Consider the following 18145-nt stretch of genomic DNA (forward strand, 5'->3'; position numbering starts at 1 on the left):
TGCCGAATCTGATGTTGTGTTGTGTGTTTATTCATCAACCAACTTATAGGAAAATATACCTAAAATATTATTTTAAAAAACTTCATATTCTAGCATCTTTTAACAAAAAGAGATATATAAAAACAGATCAGATTAAGTCATCAAGTCTCTATTAAGCACTTACTCTGGACTTAATGGCTGATTGAAGGTGAGAGAAAGTGTGAGGAATCTAGGGGTTCACCTAAATTTGAAGCCTAGACAACTGGGAAGATGGCAATGTCCTTAACATTAATTGAGAAGTTGTGAAGAGAGGAAGATGGAAAGGAGTATATACAAAAGATATGCTAAAGGTAGAAATGATAGAACTTGTCGATAGATTACAAATGAAGATTGAGAAAGCAAGGCAACTAAGTTTCAAGCCTGGATGACTTGAGAGAATGCTGATACTCTTGATAGTAATAAAGAAATGAGATTTTAAATCCATTTTTGGACATGTTGAGTTTAAAGTATCTATCTATATCCATATACATATACATATACATACACATTCACACACACACATTTGTGCTGTGGAACACAGTCAAAGCACTAGCTGTTTGGATATTCCCTGCTCCCAATTTTAATGAATTTCCTTGATTTTATTTCTACAGTCATCGTTACTAACTCCAAGATTTCCTCCAGCTTTTCAAAATTACCAGTTTACCTAACTGACATTTAACACAACCAGTCTCTTTCTCTTTCCCACCCATCATCTTGGCTATCCATTTTCTATAACCAAATCCTCACTAATCAGACTCCCAGAAGTCAGATAATCCATCTCATACTTCACTCAATTTAAGTGACTAGTAGTCATCCAAATTTTTTCTCAAAGATATCAAAAACACCTATAAGTCATGGTTACATTCTAACCTTCCTAAATCTCATCTCTCTGGATGAATTAAAAAGCAAATTCCCCAACTCAAGAACCTGGGCAGTACCCTTTTGAAGTCCCCTCTGCAATATTCAGTGATAAATGTTTGCTTTCCATTTTTAGAACTTTCTTTCTTCAAACTTAAAACTATATGTACAAGTTAAATTTTCTTCTTTTTAAAATTTTGCTTTGCTTTAGATCCATTCAATAAACATTTACTGACTTATCCTGATTCATATAAGGCCATGGAATCCTGGTGACTTTACACAAGCCTCTGTCACTTAAATCCAAATCAATGCATGTCATGGCATCACATCCCGGATATCATGGGTCTTCAAGAACAAAGAACAAACAATTGATGCTTACTATGGACAAGGCTTTGTAAGCACTAACAGAATGGTATGCAAAGATAAATTAGGAAACAAGATCACATTTTAGAGCACTTTACATATAAAATTTTCACTTACATTGTCTCATTGTGTCCTCACAAAACCCTGAGATAATTTCCTTTTTACAGATGCATGAGACTCAGCTGCTCTTTTCCCTCTGACACACACTTGGTCCCTAATCTTCAAAGAATTTAGGCATCTTATGCTTCCAAGAATCATAATTACATTGGGAAGGGGGAAGGAAGGAGGAGAACAATTCCTTCCTCACAAACACAGATCAGAACATCTCTCTACCTTGAGTCATATGACTGATGATGTAGTCAACTTGGTGAAAAGTTTCTTAGAACTCATCCTCCAGGACTCCAGGGATAAGCTATTATCCATCACTAGGCCAGGCTGGTACTCCATCAGCATCACCTTCAAGGTCCCAACATCACCTCCAAGCTGTGTGAAGCATCAGAACAGGGTTTTAAAGAACAAGGAATCAGGTCAAATGGCTGGGGACAGGGAAGATAATAACAACAATAGTTTCTATGCTAAGTGCTTTTCAAATAGTTTAACTATTTCAATCCTCACAGGAACCCTGGAAAGTAAATTCTATTATTATTTCCAGTTTATAATTGATAAAACAAATAGAGATTGAAAGGTTTACCCAAGGGGTGGCTAGGTGGCATAGTGGATAAAGCACTGACCCTGGAGTCAGGAGTACTTGAGTTCAAATCTGGCCTCAGACACTTAAAAATTACCTAGCTGTGTGGCCTTGGGCAAGCCATTTCACCCCATTGCCTTGCAAAAACCTAAAAAAAATAAGAAAGAAAGGCTTACCCAAGGTCACAAAGATAGTAAGCATCTGAGAGTGGATTTGAACTCCAATCTCCCTGACTCCAGATCTGGCACTGTACCTACTGAGCCACCTACCTATTTATAGAATAAAAAATATTTTTAAATAATGCATTCATCTCAAAAATTCAGTAGATGTTATCTATTATATGCAAGACATTTGTATGAATATACAGAAAGGGACAGAAATGAATGATACTGTCATTCTCCCTTTTTCAAATCTGAATAAGGGATCAATAGCTGAAATAAATTATATTTTGGGTTTGTAACTTGAAGTGACTTTAAAGAAAATGATTATCATGACCATATCTTCATCAATGTATATATCAAAAGATTCTTTTGATATGAATCCTCTTTTTGTTTCATTTAATGATATTCAATAATAATTTTTAAAACCTTTGCATAAATCCTGCCTCTGACACTAGTTGTGTGACCCTGGACAAGTTATATAACTTCTATGTATGTGACCTTGATTGCTTCAAGTTGTTGACCTGGCCTCAGACCTTCATGCACATGATGTTTTACGAATCCAGAAAGATCCCCATCAAAGATTTTCCTTAAAGAAACTTTAATCCTGTTTGCACTGTCATTCTTAAGATAATAACAGCTCAGGTTGATGCTTTATTTAATGCAACACCTGAGACCCCCTTCACTCATCCTTTCCCTTGAGTGGCCCTGAAAAGAAACCCCAGATCTGAGGCACTCCATGAGTCAACACTTACCCAAACAGCTCATGAGACTTCACTAATGTGTTTAATTTTACCAGGTAAGCAGGGTTATGCATTAGATCAAATTAAAAGGTAAAAACAGATAAATAAAAAATTTACTGAATGAATGAAGGGATTAATGAATGAACAAATAAACTTTTATTAGGTGCTAAGTTACAGACACTATTCTAAACACTGGGTATATAAATGCAAGTCAAAAAACTATCCCTCTAAAATGGAAAGATAACCGGAGGTGACCAGAGGAAGCAGAGGAAGAGTTATGGGAGAAATGATTGGCATGTCCTTGTCCTTTCCATATATAGTAATATTGATTTTATTAAAATTAACATTTAATAAAACAGAAGAATGGATAAAGTGATCATTTCAAAATTCTCTAAATATCTGTAAAGTATATTTTCCTAACATACATGACCAAGGAACACAAATGGTTGGAACATATAAAAAGAATAAGTGTGTGGCCACAGAATATGCAAAAAAGAGCATAAGAAAATAACCAATGTGGACAGGAGGCACAGGGAGGACATACATGAAGAGGTACATGTATTCAGAATACACTGACACATAGGCAGAGCCAGACCTATGCTTGGGGTTCTTTGAATAACTAACTACCTTAGAAATACCTTATACCAGAGGCAACTTGGTGGCAGAGTGAATAGAGCACCGATGCTTACCAGCTGTGTGACTTTGGACGAGTCACTTAACTAACCTTATTGCCTTTTCAAAAAACACAAAAAAAATTTTAATACCTTATAACTACTATTTAACACCTTATGTTGTTGTTTAGTAATTTTCAGTCATGTCAGTCTTTATGACACCATTTGAGATTTTCTTGGCAAAGATACTAAAGTAGTTTACCATTTTCTTCTTAAGTTCATTTTATAGATGAGGAAACTGAGGCAAACAGGGTTAAGTGACTCACCCCACAGTCATACAGCTAGTGTCTGAAATCAGATTTGAACCAACTCCAGGGCCAACACTCTAGTCACCAAGACACCTAACTGTTCCTTTAACACATTATAGCAATCTTCTAATCCCAAAATCAAGTAGTAGACTTTGTCTTCCTACCTCATCTCCCCCAATCAACAGTAACTCTGAGGAGGTTACAGCTGAACTCATTTCATTTTCACAATCTTCTTTGAATGGCATTCAAAGGAAATTAAGAAAGTACAAAAATGAAGCATATAAGATAAAGTCTTTGTCTTCTACCCTCCAAGTCTATATAGTCCTTGACTTATTATTACATCTGCCAGCAATAAAGCCCTTGGATTATGTACTGTGTTCTATTCAGTGCAAAACTTTACTTGAATACACTTTCCCTATAACCTTTCCAGGTAGGGAGGGTGAATATTATTATCCCTGTTTTATAGATTAAAATGCACACATGCACACCACACACACACACACACACACACACACACACACAACCTGAGGTTCAGGATTTGCCTGGTATTGAACAACTAGCAAATATCAGAATTAGAATTTAAACCAAGTTCTCCTGTCTCTAAAACCAGTGTTCTTTCCACTTTATCACACCACTGGACAATGCTAAGGGAGAATGAAAAAGAAAGAATTATCCCATTTTACAGGGGAGAAAGCAGAGTTCAAGTTCCATGCCTACAGACCCATAGCTAATAAATAGCAGAGGTGCTCTTGAAACCCAGGGCTTCTGACCTTAAATCCAGTGACTCTCCCTATATTAGTCTTTCTGTCCAAGTAAATAAAGACTTTTCTTTTCTGTTGTAACTCCTCCTTTGAACCTGGCTGGTAGTCAGAACCTTTTGATGTCTAAAGTCCTCTTTAGCAAAAAAGCATAAGAATCTAAAGAACAAAATACCCCTTTGCTCCAAGTACTGTGACCACTTCAAACTTTTATTCCACTCAATTTAACAGCTGGGAGGAAGAGGAGAGAATGGAAGGTGGTGAAAAGAGATGGAGAAGCCTGAGTCTTGGAGACAGGGTTAGACTATAGTTATTGATCAAACAACTCTACACCTTTGGACCTTATTACTCTAGCTTTATTCCTTCATTGCGTTTTTTACTATTCTGAGAAGAACTGGTGGCAAGTATGGCAGAGAGTATTATCTCAGTATAGATGGGGTAATTCTAGTATATTAGAAAATAAAAAGCTCTAAACTGGAAACTAGCAATAAATTCTGTCTCCTTTTAATCCTGGAGCACTGATTTATTGTCCATATATAAAGAAGAAATTGGCAGGTGCTGATTACCTATGCATGCTCATGTGATTAAACATGACCAGTAGGCAGCCTTTTCCACACTACAAGCATATATACTCCACCTTTTGAACCCCACCCAAAAACTTGGTGAGAAATATATGTTAACAAGTAGTCCTTCCTTTTTCCTTTTTTGCTAATTCTTTCTTTCTGTCTTTCTTCATTTATTTGCTTGTTCTATTGTTTTTAGTTATATGTTAAGATAGTTTTCTATATTCATTTTTTCTTTTGGCTTTTGCAAGACAGTGGAGTTAAGTGACTTACCCAAGGTCACACAGCTAAGTAAAATTGTTAAGTGTCTGAGGTCAAATTTGAACTTGGGTAATCCTGACTCCAGGGCCAGTGCTCTAACCACTGTGCCACCTAGAACCCATTCATTTTTGTAAAATTTTCTCCCATCCTTTTCTCCTCCCCCCCCAACATAGCAAGTAATCTGATATCGGTATACCCGTACAATTTTGGGGGGGATTTTTCAAAGCAATGGGGTTAAGTGGCTTGCCCAAGGCCACACGGCTAGATAATTACTAAGTGCCTGAGGTCGGATTTAAACCCAGGTACTCCTGACTCCAAGGCCAGTGCCCTATTCACTGCACCACCTAGCTGCCCCACAATTTTTTTAACACATATTTCCATATTAGTCATATTGTGAAGGAAGAATCAGAAGAAAAGGGGAAAAATAAAAGAGCAAATTTTTAAAAAGTGAAAATAGTATCTTTCGATCTGTTCAGATTTCATAGTTCTTTCTCTGAATGTGGATGGTATTTTCCATCATAAGTCTTTTTTTTTTTAGGTTTTTTCAAGGCAAATGGGATTAAGTGGCTTTCCCAAGGCCACACAGCTAGGTAATTATTAAGTGTCTGAGACGGGATTTGAACTCAACGTACTCCTGACTCCAAGGTCGGTGCTTTATCCACTACGCCACCTAGCCACCCTCATCATAAGTCTTTTAGAATTGTCTTTAATCACTATATTACTGAGACCTAAGTCTAGCGTGGTTGATCACTCAATACTGTTGTTACTGTGTACAATGTTCTTCTTCTGCTCACTTCACTCAGCATCAGTTCATGAAAGTCTTTTCAGGTTTTTCTGAAATCTGCCAGTTCAACATGTCTTGTAGAACAATAATATTCCATGACATTCATAAACCACTACTTGTTCAGCCATTCCCCAATTGATGAACATCCCTTCAATTTCTAATTTTTTGCTACCACAAAAAGAATTGCTATAATATTTTGTACATGTTTTCCATTTTTTCTGATCTCTTTCACATCAAAACCTAGAAGTGGAATTGATGGATCAAAGGATATGCACAGTTTTATTGCCCTTTGGGTATAGCTACAAATTGCTCTCCAGAATAGTGGATCAGTTTACAGTTGCCCCAATAGTGTATTAATGTCCCAATTTTCCCATATCCTCTCCAATATTGATCATTTTCTTTTTTTGTCATTTTAGTCAATCTGATAGATATGAGTGGTACCTCAGAGTCATTTTAATTTGCATTTCTCTAGGTAATAATGATTTTGAGTATTTTTTTAATATGACTATAGATAGTCTTAATTTCTTCATCTGAGAACTGCTCATTCATATCCTTTGAGCATTTACCAATTGGGGAATGACTTGTGCTCTTATAAAGCTGACTCAATTCTCTATATGTTTTAGAAATGAGGTCTTTTTCAGAAACACCAGTTCTAAAAATCACTTACCAGTTTTCTATATTTCTTCTAATCTAGGTTGCATTGGTTTTGTTTGTGCAAAAACTTTTCAATTTAATGTAATCAAAATTATTCATTTTGCATTTCATAATGTTCTCTGTGTCTTGTTTGGTCATAAATCCTTCTCTCCATAGATCTGACAGGTCACAAGAAGTGAGTGAGAGAGATATCATCCTTTATATCTAAATCATCTATCCATTTTAACCTTATCTTGGTAAAGAGTGGGAGATATTGGTTTATACCTAATTTCTGTTATACTATTTTCCAGTTTTCTCAGCAAGCTTTTTTTAATCAAAAAAATTAATTATTGGGGCAGCTAGGTGGCGTAGTGGATAAAGCACCAGCCTTGGAGTCAGGAGTACCTGGGTTCAAATCTGGTCTCAGACAATAATTACCTAGCTGTGTGGCCTTGGGCAAGCCACTTAACCCCATTTGCCTTGCAAAAACCTAAAAAAAATTAGTTATTTTCCCAGAAGCTGGAGTCTTTGAATTTATCAAAAGATAGATTATTATAGATATTTACTACTTTGTCTTGTGAACCTAACATATTTCACTGTTCTATCTCACTCTATGTCTTAGTACCAAATAGTTTTGGTTGCATGGCTAAGCTACCTAACATTTGTTTCATTAATTTCCTTGATATTCTTGATCTTTTGTTCTTCCAGATAAATTTTATTATTTTTCCTAACTCTATAAAATAATTTTTGGTAGTTTGGTGTGGCACTAAAAAAAAGCAGATTAATTTAGGTAGAATTGTCATTTTTATTAAATAAGCTAAGCCTATCCATGAGCAATTGATATTTTTCCAGTTATTTAGATCTGACTTTAATTTTGTGAAAAGTGTTTTGTAATTGAATTCATTTAGTACCTGGGTTTGTCTTAATAGGTAGATTACCAAATATTTTGTTATCTACAAATGTTTTGAATGGAATTTCTCTTTCTATCTCTTTCTACTGGACTTTATTGTTATGGCAAACAGTTTTTCCAGTATTCCCTAACTTCTCAGGGACCTCAGATCTGACTTGGGGACAAATTGTTCATAATGTATAATTAATATTCCATGCTCTTGGTAAAGGGTAGGAGAAACAGGCAAGGCGGGTAGGAAGAGGAACAAAGCAGAGGCCAAAATAAATCTGGCAAGGTTTAAGCTAGCAGAAGCAGTAGTGATGAGTCTGAGAGGAGACAGTGTCTATCTAAGCTCCAAGCTAGATTTTGCCTTTGTTGAAATTAGCACTACTGATCAGAACATTAGGGCCAAAGAGACACGGTCACATGCCTCCCTCTTTCCTTTCCTTTCCTTTTCTTTTCTTTTTTTTTAGAGAAGCTAGATGGCACAGTGGATAGAACACTGGCCTTGGAGTCAGGAGGATGGGAGTTCCAATCCAACTTCATTTGATCTTACTATGTGACCTTGGGCAAGTAACTTAATCCTGATTGCCTCACATTCAGGGTCATTTCCAGTCATCCTGATTCCTATCTGGTCACTGAATCCAGATGTCACTGGAGGAAAAAGTGAGGCTTAGTAGCTTAACACAGCATCCCCTCATTCAAATCCAATTACTGTGCTTGTCATGGTGCCAACCTCCCTGATGAACTTCCAGAATGAAGGACAAACATCTTCATCATCCCTTTTAAAATGTATGGTAGTTTCTCTGCACACTTTAAATTCATTTCCCTCTCAGTGGGTTAGATACAGGAAACTGTTAACATTAGCTTTAAATGTTTAATTTCTTGAGCCATTAAATGTAATAAAATTGTTGATCATCCAAAAAACAAAAAAGTTTGAAATAATTTTACTTAAAGCCTATACAAATGTAGATGAGAAAGACAGAAAGATCAGTTGTTCTAAAAAATGAGACATTTGGTTCTAAAGCAGCCAGTACTGTTCAGGGACTGACTTATCGACTGGCAAAAGAATCTGTTTAGTCTCAGTTTTTAGTCTTAGTTTAAAAAACAAGTCTGCAAATAAATAGAGCAATCATTTTTTCCTCTTTTTTCTGGGAAAGAACTATTTAATGCTATGGTTTTATAAGAAAGGGGAATGATTTGCTTGGAAAAGGAAAGCCATACATCTGAGGGGGAGTGAGCTGATTGGGAAGCTTCCTTCATGTCCTCCAGGCAAAGGAATTGAGATGGAAAGAAGGTAGTAAGTTGTCTAAGTATGTTAAAAAGTTTCTCTGGACCAGGGAATAATTTATAACTCAACCTGCTTTTCCACCAGTCTGACCTATTGGGTTTATACATGTATAGACTGTTTTAGAAATCTTTATAATACAGTAAGAAAAAAAGTGAAAAAGTGAACAAAAGAAAAAAATGACTGATTGGGAGTAAGGAACCTCTTTGACAATCATTAATAATATAGTTATCAATTAACCACCCATTATATTCTAACTATTTGGACTGAAGAAAGAGAAGCATAAAAGCATAATCCTCCCCTACCCCTTCCCTTCTCCATTAAATTCAGTATAAGTTAAGTTCTCAGATACATAGAGATCTTCAGAACTTGCTTTCTCTTTGAATTCTTCCCAGTAGACAAAATATCAGGAAGAAAATTTCCTCACTCTTCCCAAATAGGGGAAATAAGCTTCAGGTCCCCCCCCCCTTACTGTTCCTCCTCTTCTCTGTTATTTGGAAGTCTGTATCCTCAGAAAACCCAACTGGTCCCAAGATAAGTAACCCAATTCCATTCTATTTGCCAGTATGCTTATGAATTGTGATGCTTTAGACTTGCTGGAAAGAATTATATCTACAATTTACAGAAGTCCATTTTTATGGGCTTACGTGTTTGTACTGAGCTAAAAATTTAGTATACTTATTATTCTCTCTAAAAATCTCTCTCCTCCTTTCTTGAGAAATTGTTTCTTTTTAATCAGTGGAAATTGGTCATCCAAGCATCCAATTATCCACTGAGTAAAGATTCTAAGTTACTAGTTGTGAAGGGAAGTCGGTCTCCTATGAGGGTTGGTCTTAATAGTGATATAAAGAGCAAGTAAAGAAACCTTATCTGGTAACTAGGGGATGGAGGTGGTAAGAAGGGCATTAGATTTAGCACAAGATCTGGTTTAGAATTCTGGCTCTGCTACTTACTTCTTACTTCCTGCTACTTACTCCCTGACCAAGTCATCTCCCTGAGCCTCAATTTCCTCAGCTGTAAAATAAAAGAGATCATACTGTATAGACTTGAAGGTTGTTTCAGGCTCTAAATCTATGACCTTATGATCTATAAGCATATAAGACTGAAGACCAACTAAATCATGTGCAGTGAGCACCAAATTTAATCCATAATTTCCAGGATCATATATATATATATATACATATATATATATATATATGTATGTATGTATATATATATTTATATCATAACATTGGTGAAAGTTCAAATAGTTGTGTCTACATTATAAACAGAAAAGGAACCATAAAGGGATGGGAATAGCCCTTCAGTAACTGAATGCATTATGGTATTGGAATTTTTAATTAAGGCTAACAGCATGTCAGAGGCTTTTGGGTATTACATTAATCTATAGAAATTCATGGTCAACAGCTGACCCCTGGAGCCTGTTGTTGATTCCATTTGACTTTTGCCTTTGACACAGTTCCTCAGAGCTTCAAAAACATGCTTTCTTTTTCATTCCTGGATTCACCTAGGAGTTGTCTATATAAGCAGAATTGCTGAACAAAAAACAATTCATCAGCAAGATCCCAAGGTTTGTTCAGGATTACATTTTACATTTTATTGGATTTGGTTCTGATTCTCTGAATTTGACATGTATCAGACCTCTAGATCTTTGCTTTTATACTTTTTATACTTTATACATGTGTTTGCCTTTTCTTACTCATATTCAAATGGTTGATTTTTAGACTCTGATTTAATATTCCTGTTTTCAAAATCTACTCGTTAACTCTGCCCAGTGTTGATTGATTCATTATCAATAAAAAGAATGTATTTGATATAGGCCATAATAACGAAGTTTTGCCCCGAAGTGGAAATATAAAACTGTAGTTCCCTCCATTCTTTGAAGGGAGGAGGTGAGCCAATGGTTGTGATACCCTGCATATACTATTGAACTAGTTATTTGTTAATTAGTTTGGCAAACTAATTTGTTTTTTATTTTTCTTCTTTGTTATCAGAGATGACTCTCTGGGTAGCTGCTTAGCAAACAGAAATGGCCCATTTGGAATTTATTCTGTTTTTTTTTCAATTCTGAGTAACTATTAGCAAGCATTAATACAGGCTCTGCAAAATTACTAAAAGAAGATCTGGGAGTAAAGGGCAAAGTTCATTTCTAGGCTGTGGACTGTTCTGACAAAGAATGAACTTAGGATGCAAAGATCTCTGTTTATTTCAGGTAAATTGTTCTTTCACATGGACCAAGTAATTTTTAAGTTACAGCTAAGCTATATTTATCTGGCAAATTTCCAGGACACTCAGTACTGCAAAGTAAGCCATATTATGTAGAGGAAGAAACCTTGTCCTTAGAGGTAAGGATACAATTTCTGACTTCTATTCTACCACTTGTTAGCTATATAGCTTTGGCACAATCATAAAATCAGAGAATCATAGAATTTTAGAATTGAACAGAATCCACTATTTTAATCTATACCCTAGAGCAATCCCTCCTATATCATGCCTTTTTTAACTATCTCTATTCCTCGTTTTGTCCAAGATTCTCCTCCTCACCACCACCCATAGTTGTAAATGGTATCTCTTTTTTGTGTCCTCTAATTTGCTTATGATATTTTCTATTTAAGCCATATAGTCTTTTGAGATCTTATTGTCATATATTTTAAGAGATTGTTGCCTAAATAAAATTTCCAACAGTTTTTGTCTAATAGGTAGTCCTGAATCCTTACTCCTTCTGGGGTGATCAAAACTAATGCTAATATATTCAGTTATGACCTGTAAACCTATAAGACTGAAGACCAGCTATAATAATCTGGTCTTGTGTGCCTAATCTAATCCATCAATTATATTTTTATATCCAGTACCAAATAATTTTTTACTATTACTAACTAATTTAATATAGTTTGAGGTCTGGTGATACCATGCCACTTTAATTTGCACTTTTTCTTATTATTTTCTATTATTAACTTTTTATTTTCTATATTGTTTACTATTTTGTCTAGTTTCAAATGGTAACCCCTTAGTTAATTCATTGATGTAGCAGGAAAAAAATCAATAAATTACCTTAGATCAAGTCATGAACTTTTTGGCAGTCTGGTGAAAACTGTGGAACCCTTATGATGATAAAGTTTTTAAAGGCATAAAATAAATACATATGATCACAAAGAAGATTAATTATACTGAAATACAATTATCAAAATATTTTTAAAAATAAGTTCATGGGGGAAGATAGGTGGTACAGTGGATAGTGTACTGGCCCTGGAGTCAGGAGTACTTGAGTTCAAATCTGACCTCAGATACTTAATAATTATCTAGCTGTGTGGCCTTGGGCAAGCCACTTAACCTCATTGCCTTGCAAAAACTAAAAAAAAAAAAAAGTTCATGGTCCCCCAGTTTAAATCTCTTGATTTATATAGTATTGTTGTTTTTATAATTTTAGAATGCCTCAACTACAAACAATAAAAATTGAGAAATTGGAAGACAATTTTTCAAGTCTTTATTTCTGTATAGAATGTTCTAGAGTTGAATTCCTATAAATCTTATGTGTATTGGTAATTAAACTCCCAGACATTTTATTAATTTGACTAGGATTTCTCATCTTCTCAGCTTCTGGACTTTAAACTTAAAGAGATATGGTAGTGCTCCCTTTTTCTCTAATGCTAAGAAGAATTTCAGTTGGGACTGGAAACAGAGGGAAATTTTATAATCTCATACCCAATAAAGCTGCACCTGCTTGCAACCAGCAAAAACCATGAAACTAGCAACACATCAGTCCCCAGCAGAAACTACACATCATACCAATACAACTTACAGAGACTTGCAGAGGTTGCACACTACACAGACCAGAAGGATGTAAGACAACCCAGTCAATGCAGTGATGGACATTGGCAGCCCTGAACTGTCAGAGGAATAAGTTAACTTTTGACATGTGTATACTATCCACACAGATTCCTTCACCTATATGTATGTTTCATGACATTTGCCATATGTGTCCACTCTTCATTCTGAGAGTATATGCACTTATGCTTAATTAATGTTTTATTGTTAATTTTATTGTCATGCTATTCATTAAATGCCTTTACTTAAATTAATTATATCCTTTGCATAGAAGATTAAACATTTTGGTGTGGCCTCATGACTTACAGTTTAAAGAAGATGTGTACACAGATTGTTCAGTCATGTTCAACTCTTCACTTCTCCATTTGAGGTTTTCTTGGTAAAGATACTGGAGTGGTTTTTCCATTTCCTTCTCCAGTTCATTTTACAGATGAGGTAACTGTATCCAAGATCACACAGGTAGTGACTGTATAAGACTGGATTTAAACACATCTGCCTGATTCCAAATCTACCTTATGAATTCCTTGAATTTTATTGTTCTTTGACAAGGAAACTCCACTTAGAAATTACCCACAGGAGCGCCAGTGATAGAAATTGTAGTTGATGGAGTTATATTACTTCATTGTGATTACTGCTTCCTTTTCTGGAGGTTTGGTAACCAACTTTTTAATCATATACTCTAGATTTGAAGTCTCTGACCTAGAGGTTTCAGATTTCCCATTGTTCCTCATTAAAAAGTTGGATGGCATTTGTTCTTTTCCAGTCTCACAGCAGCTCTCCCATTTTCTAGTCTTTCAGAGATCATTGACAACATCTCAGCTTTAATACTCACCACTTCTTGCAGTGCCCTAGAACAGTTTTCATTGAATATTTAACACTTGGTAGTCATTTACTAAATATTTGTTGAAACAATGCAGAACTAGGAGCTTTATTATTTCCCAGCTTACCCTGAGTGTTAGTTCTCTATTAATCATTTTATTTTGTCCTTTCTAAGTCCAGAGTTTCCTTGAGAAAGAGAAAAAAGCACAGAGAAGATTTTAAATGTTCTTGTCTTCTCTGGGTCATCTGTTATTATCCTATTCACCTCAAAACAACAGTCTTCTCCCTCATTTGAGACTTCTCTTTTCCCTGGTATAGATTTTTTAAAACTTGCCTTATATTTCTTCATAAGTTTCATCTTTTTCTAACCTTTAGTACTCCTGGAACCAACCTTTCAATCATTGTTTATTATTATTATTATTATTATTGTTGTTGTTGTTGTTGTTGTTGTTGTTGTTATTGTCATTGTTTGTCCATCATTCTCAAAGAGAACCGATAACACCAGGAAGGTGATGTCATGACTTGTGAGTAAATTGGATTTAAGTGAGTCAGGGTTGTGCAAATCACCTGTCTCACTCTCTCTTCCAGAGTCATCTGGGACCAGGGGCAAGCTATGGATCAGGACAACTGGAAATGGCTCTGACTACAGAAGGAGACCTTGGCCTTTTAAACTACTGTCTTTCCCAAGTTTGTTTGTCTGAAGCAATACCCAATCAGTGATTAAGGCTAGGTAAGAAATGAGGAAAAGAATGACCTCTTTTATCTAATTCTTTAAAAAAATCAATCTGATCAGAACCTAAACAATAAGCAAGAGAGGATTGCTCTGGGACCTGTAGTGGGTCAATCAATGAAAAACAGAGTGATTTGGCCTTAAGAAATAGTCCTTAAAAAGAAATCTACCCCCCCCCCCAGAAAACCCAAGATATCTTGTGAAATTTCAGCAATCAAAATTTGAGCAGAGCACCACAGGACAGGATATAAGTTTCCCTATATGGACAGAAGAAGAAAAAAGGAAAAGTAGGAAGGGGGAAGGAAGGAAATATAGAAGGAAAGATGGAAGGAAGGAAGGAAAGGAGGAAGGAAGGAAGGAAGGAAGGAAGGAAGGAAGGAAGGAAGGAAGGAAGGAAGGAAGGAAAGAAGGAAAGATGGAAGAAAGGAAGATAAAAGGAAGAAAGGAAGAAGGAAAGAAGGGAGGAAGAATGAGAGGGGAAGGGAGCAAGGAGCATTTATTTCATACCTACCACATGGCAGGCTTTGTGCTAAGTGCTTTACAAATATTATCTCAAAAGCTTACCTCTTCCCCTTTCAAATTCCATAAAGTTTACTTTCAATACTCTTGCAGGTTATTCTCATTAAAATTTATATATAGTATGCTTTTACATATATATCTATATATACATATTTGTGGAGGGAGAGAAAAAAAGAAAGTTATGTGACAACTTTATTATATATTTAAAAGGAAAAGCATCTTGTACATGATGATTTGTAGTTTCATGTGTGATCCTCTTTTTATTTATTCTATTTTGTTATGGAAATTCATGTTTTATTTCTGAAGTTCAGAATTTTAAATTTAAAAGAATAATTTCTAGAGGTGAGAAAACAGGCATATGAGTTTATAATTTATGACCCACTTAATCATCTCTCTTTTTTGCTGATGATGACATCTGTAATTTTTCCCCATTATTTGATGTCTTCTCACTCTATTCTGTTGGCCTTCATTTGCCTTCCAGCCACTTGGAGGACTGAGAGAAGAACTCTGATTACAGAGCACAACACAAATAACCCTATTTTTCCTTTTTTTTTCTCTCCCAAGGAGTTTTTGGTCCACTATCTTTGGGGATTCCCATATTTGTATGGAGGAGGAGATGGCACTATTCCAGGCTCCTCCCCCGCCCCACTCTCTGTCCCTCTCTCCCTTGTCCTCTTCCCTCTTTTATACAATCCTAAATCTCAAAGTTCAACTACTCTCTAAGTGACCAGATGCCTCCTGCTGTACTGCTCTCTGAAGGGATTTGTCTGAGAATCTGATAATCATGGCTCTCCTAAAGGTTTCCTTTCTCCAGATGTCCAAAAGATGCCTCTTACAATGTGGTAAGTAGAATGGAGGGAGGTGCAGGACTCATGGCAAATTTGGTGGGAAGAGAGAAGATAGAAAAAAGAGAGAGAGAAGTTCCTCAACCTCCTTCCTGGGTGACTATCACAGGAGAAGCAAAGGGGAAAGGGTTTCCTCTTGAGTGGCATTAAGGTAATTCCCCAATCTTATAGGTCAATAATACAGGAACACAGGACATTACATATAAATAGAAAGGAGAGGGGAGAATAAAGATGATCAAACTTAGTCCCCTCATTTTACAAGTAAACAGGTTCAAAATGCTGAACTGATTTTTCCTGAAGTCACATAATTAGTAATGGACCAAATCAGAACTAGAATCCAGGTTTTCCTAACCCTAGTATGGTGCTCTCCAACTGTTCTTTTCCATAATTCTTTGTGAATAGATCAATCATCACTATCATTTGTATATAACAGTCCATAACATATATACTTATGCTTGTTTTTACACTTCAAATATGACAGGAGTTAAAACTAGAGGGATCTAAGAGATTATCTAGTCTAAGTCCCTCATTTCTCAAGAGAAGGTGACATAGTTAAGTATCTAGCTGTATCTTCTTTAAACCTAAGTCCTTTATCACTAAATACAGGGCTCTTTCAATGATTCTCTGATGAAGAGATTATTTTTTATTTACCCAAAGTCTTATCATCTTGGAGGATGTAGGAGAATGATAACAGTGCCTCTGTCTGGGTGAAGAGGCAAATGAAGCTGGAAATTGTCTTCTCACTCTTTCCTGAGAATGTCTGAAAACTGTGGAAATGAGACTCAGGTAGTAGCAGCTATCATGGATATCCACCTGGATATCATATCATAATAAATTCATTCATTCATATTTGTCCCTACCAGTAAGAGACTCAGAGATTATAAAATCAGAACACTTGGTTTATAAATATGTGCTGAATGATTCATTTGGTCATTAAAATAATTTTCTGGGATTTTATCTTACCTTTTTCTTTCCATGAATACTTATATGTAGCTATATATGTACATAAAAATATTGTATATGAATCCACACATATTCTCATTTACACATATACAGAACTACAGAATTTCAGTATAGGGAAGATCCAGAGAACATTTCCTCCAACCTAACTCAAAAATATCCCCAGCAAGTTGTTATCTAGACTTCTGTTGAAAACCTTAAGCAAGAAACTGTTTCCTGAAACAGTCCATTCCACTTTAAGAAAGCTCTCTAAAAATATAAAATATATATTTTAGCAATATGATAGCATATGCATATACATGTATACACCATATAGAGAGAGACAGCTGAGAGATGTTGTGAATAGAGAAACCCCAGAAAATGACTGAATATGTCCCTGTTTAATGCAGTTTTAAATTATTGAAGTTTGTATAATTGTCTAAACATGTGCCTATATATTCACATGTACAAAAAATGTAAATATAAAACATTTCAGAGGAATTACTAGACTCTAAAGGGGATCGGGGAAGGCAGGTAGAAGGTAACTCTGAAGGAAATGGGGAATTCTCAGAGATGGAGGTAGGCAGGGAACACATTCCAGGCGTGAAGAACAACCAGCATGAAAGCACAGATACAGAATGAAATATTATATACCAATAACAAGTAGACCAATTTTCCCAAAACATTGAGTGTAAGAAAGAAAATAAATCTGGAAAAGTAGACTGAAGTCAAATTGTGAAGAGCTTTAAGTATCAAATAAAAGTCTTTGTATTTTATCCCAGAGGTAATAGAGAACAACTGGAGCAGAACTACTTAATCGGGACTCTTTGATAGATTAGAAGATCCTTGAATGGAGGGAAATAATCTTTATTTTCACTAATTTCTAACTGAAATTTAGTATTTCCTTAAATAATAAATTTTTGCCAAAGGGAGGTCCAGGACACAAAAGAAATTAAGAAACCCTGCTTTTCGGGCAGCTAGGTGGTGCAGTGGAAAGAGCACTGACCCTGGAGTCAGGAAGACCTGAGTTCAAATACGGCCTCAGAGACTTAATAATTGCCTAACTGTGTGGCCTTGGGCAAGCCACTTAACCCCATTGTCTCAAATAAATAAAATTAAAAAAAAAAAAAAAGAAACCCTGCTGTAAAAAGTTTCTTAGTAATAGAATGCCTGGATCAGACCTGTGCTTAGGAATATCACTATGGCAACTATAAGGAAATTGTCCTAGAGAAGGGAGAGCTTGAAACAGTTTGTTGACTTGTATCTGTAAGTGTATAAATTGTGTATAGAGATGTATACCTTTGTATGTGTGTGCGTGTATTTAATTTAATCTGATAAAATTGCATATATAAAATTAAACTAATTGCATAAACCTAAACTTGAGCTGAGTGTGATATGCTACCTGACTATGGGAACTGTTTTAGTAGTTGATGATTACTATTAACAAATTGGAGCAATATTAATCATCCTCTAAATGTCCTTCCAATTTAGTCAATGACTGATAGTTTTCATGATACACTAGATAAAAGGAGAATTTTCATCAAA

General features: G+C 35.5%; 1 protein-coding gene across 1 annotated transcript in view; it reads left to right on the forward strand.

Annotated features, from left to right (window-relative positions):
- The first annotated feature begins 15387 nt into the window (after window positions 1–15387).
- Window positions 15388–18145, forward strand: part of AGXT2 (alanine--glyoxylate aminotransferase 2) — a 56281-nt gene continuing 53523 nt past the window's right edge. Inside the window, exon 1 of the mRNA XM_074208411.1 lies at window positions 15388–15658. Within this exon, the coding sequence (XP_074064512.1) occupies window positions 15601–15658 (58 nt within the window). The 5' untranslated portion in view covers window positions 15388–15600. The remainder of the gene's footprint in view (window positions 15659–18145) is intronic.

Source organism: Macrotis lagotis, chromosome X (genome assembly GCF_037893015.1).
Source record: "Macrotis lagotis isolate mMagLag1 chromosome X, bilby.v1.9.chrom.fasta, whole genome shotgun sequence".
Taxonomy (NCBI): domain Eukaryota; kingdom Metazoa; phylum Chordata; class Mammalia; order Peramelemorphia; family Peramelidae; genus Macrotis; species Macrotis lagotis.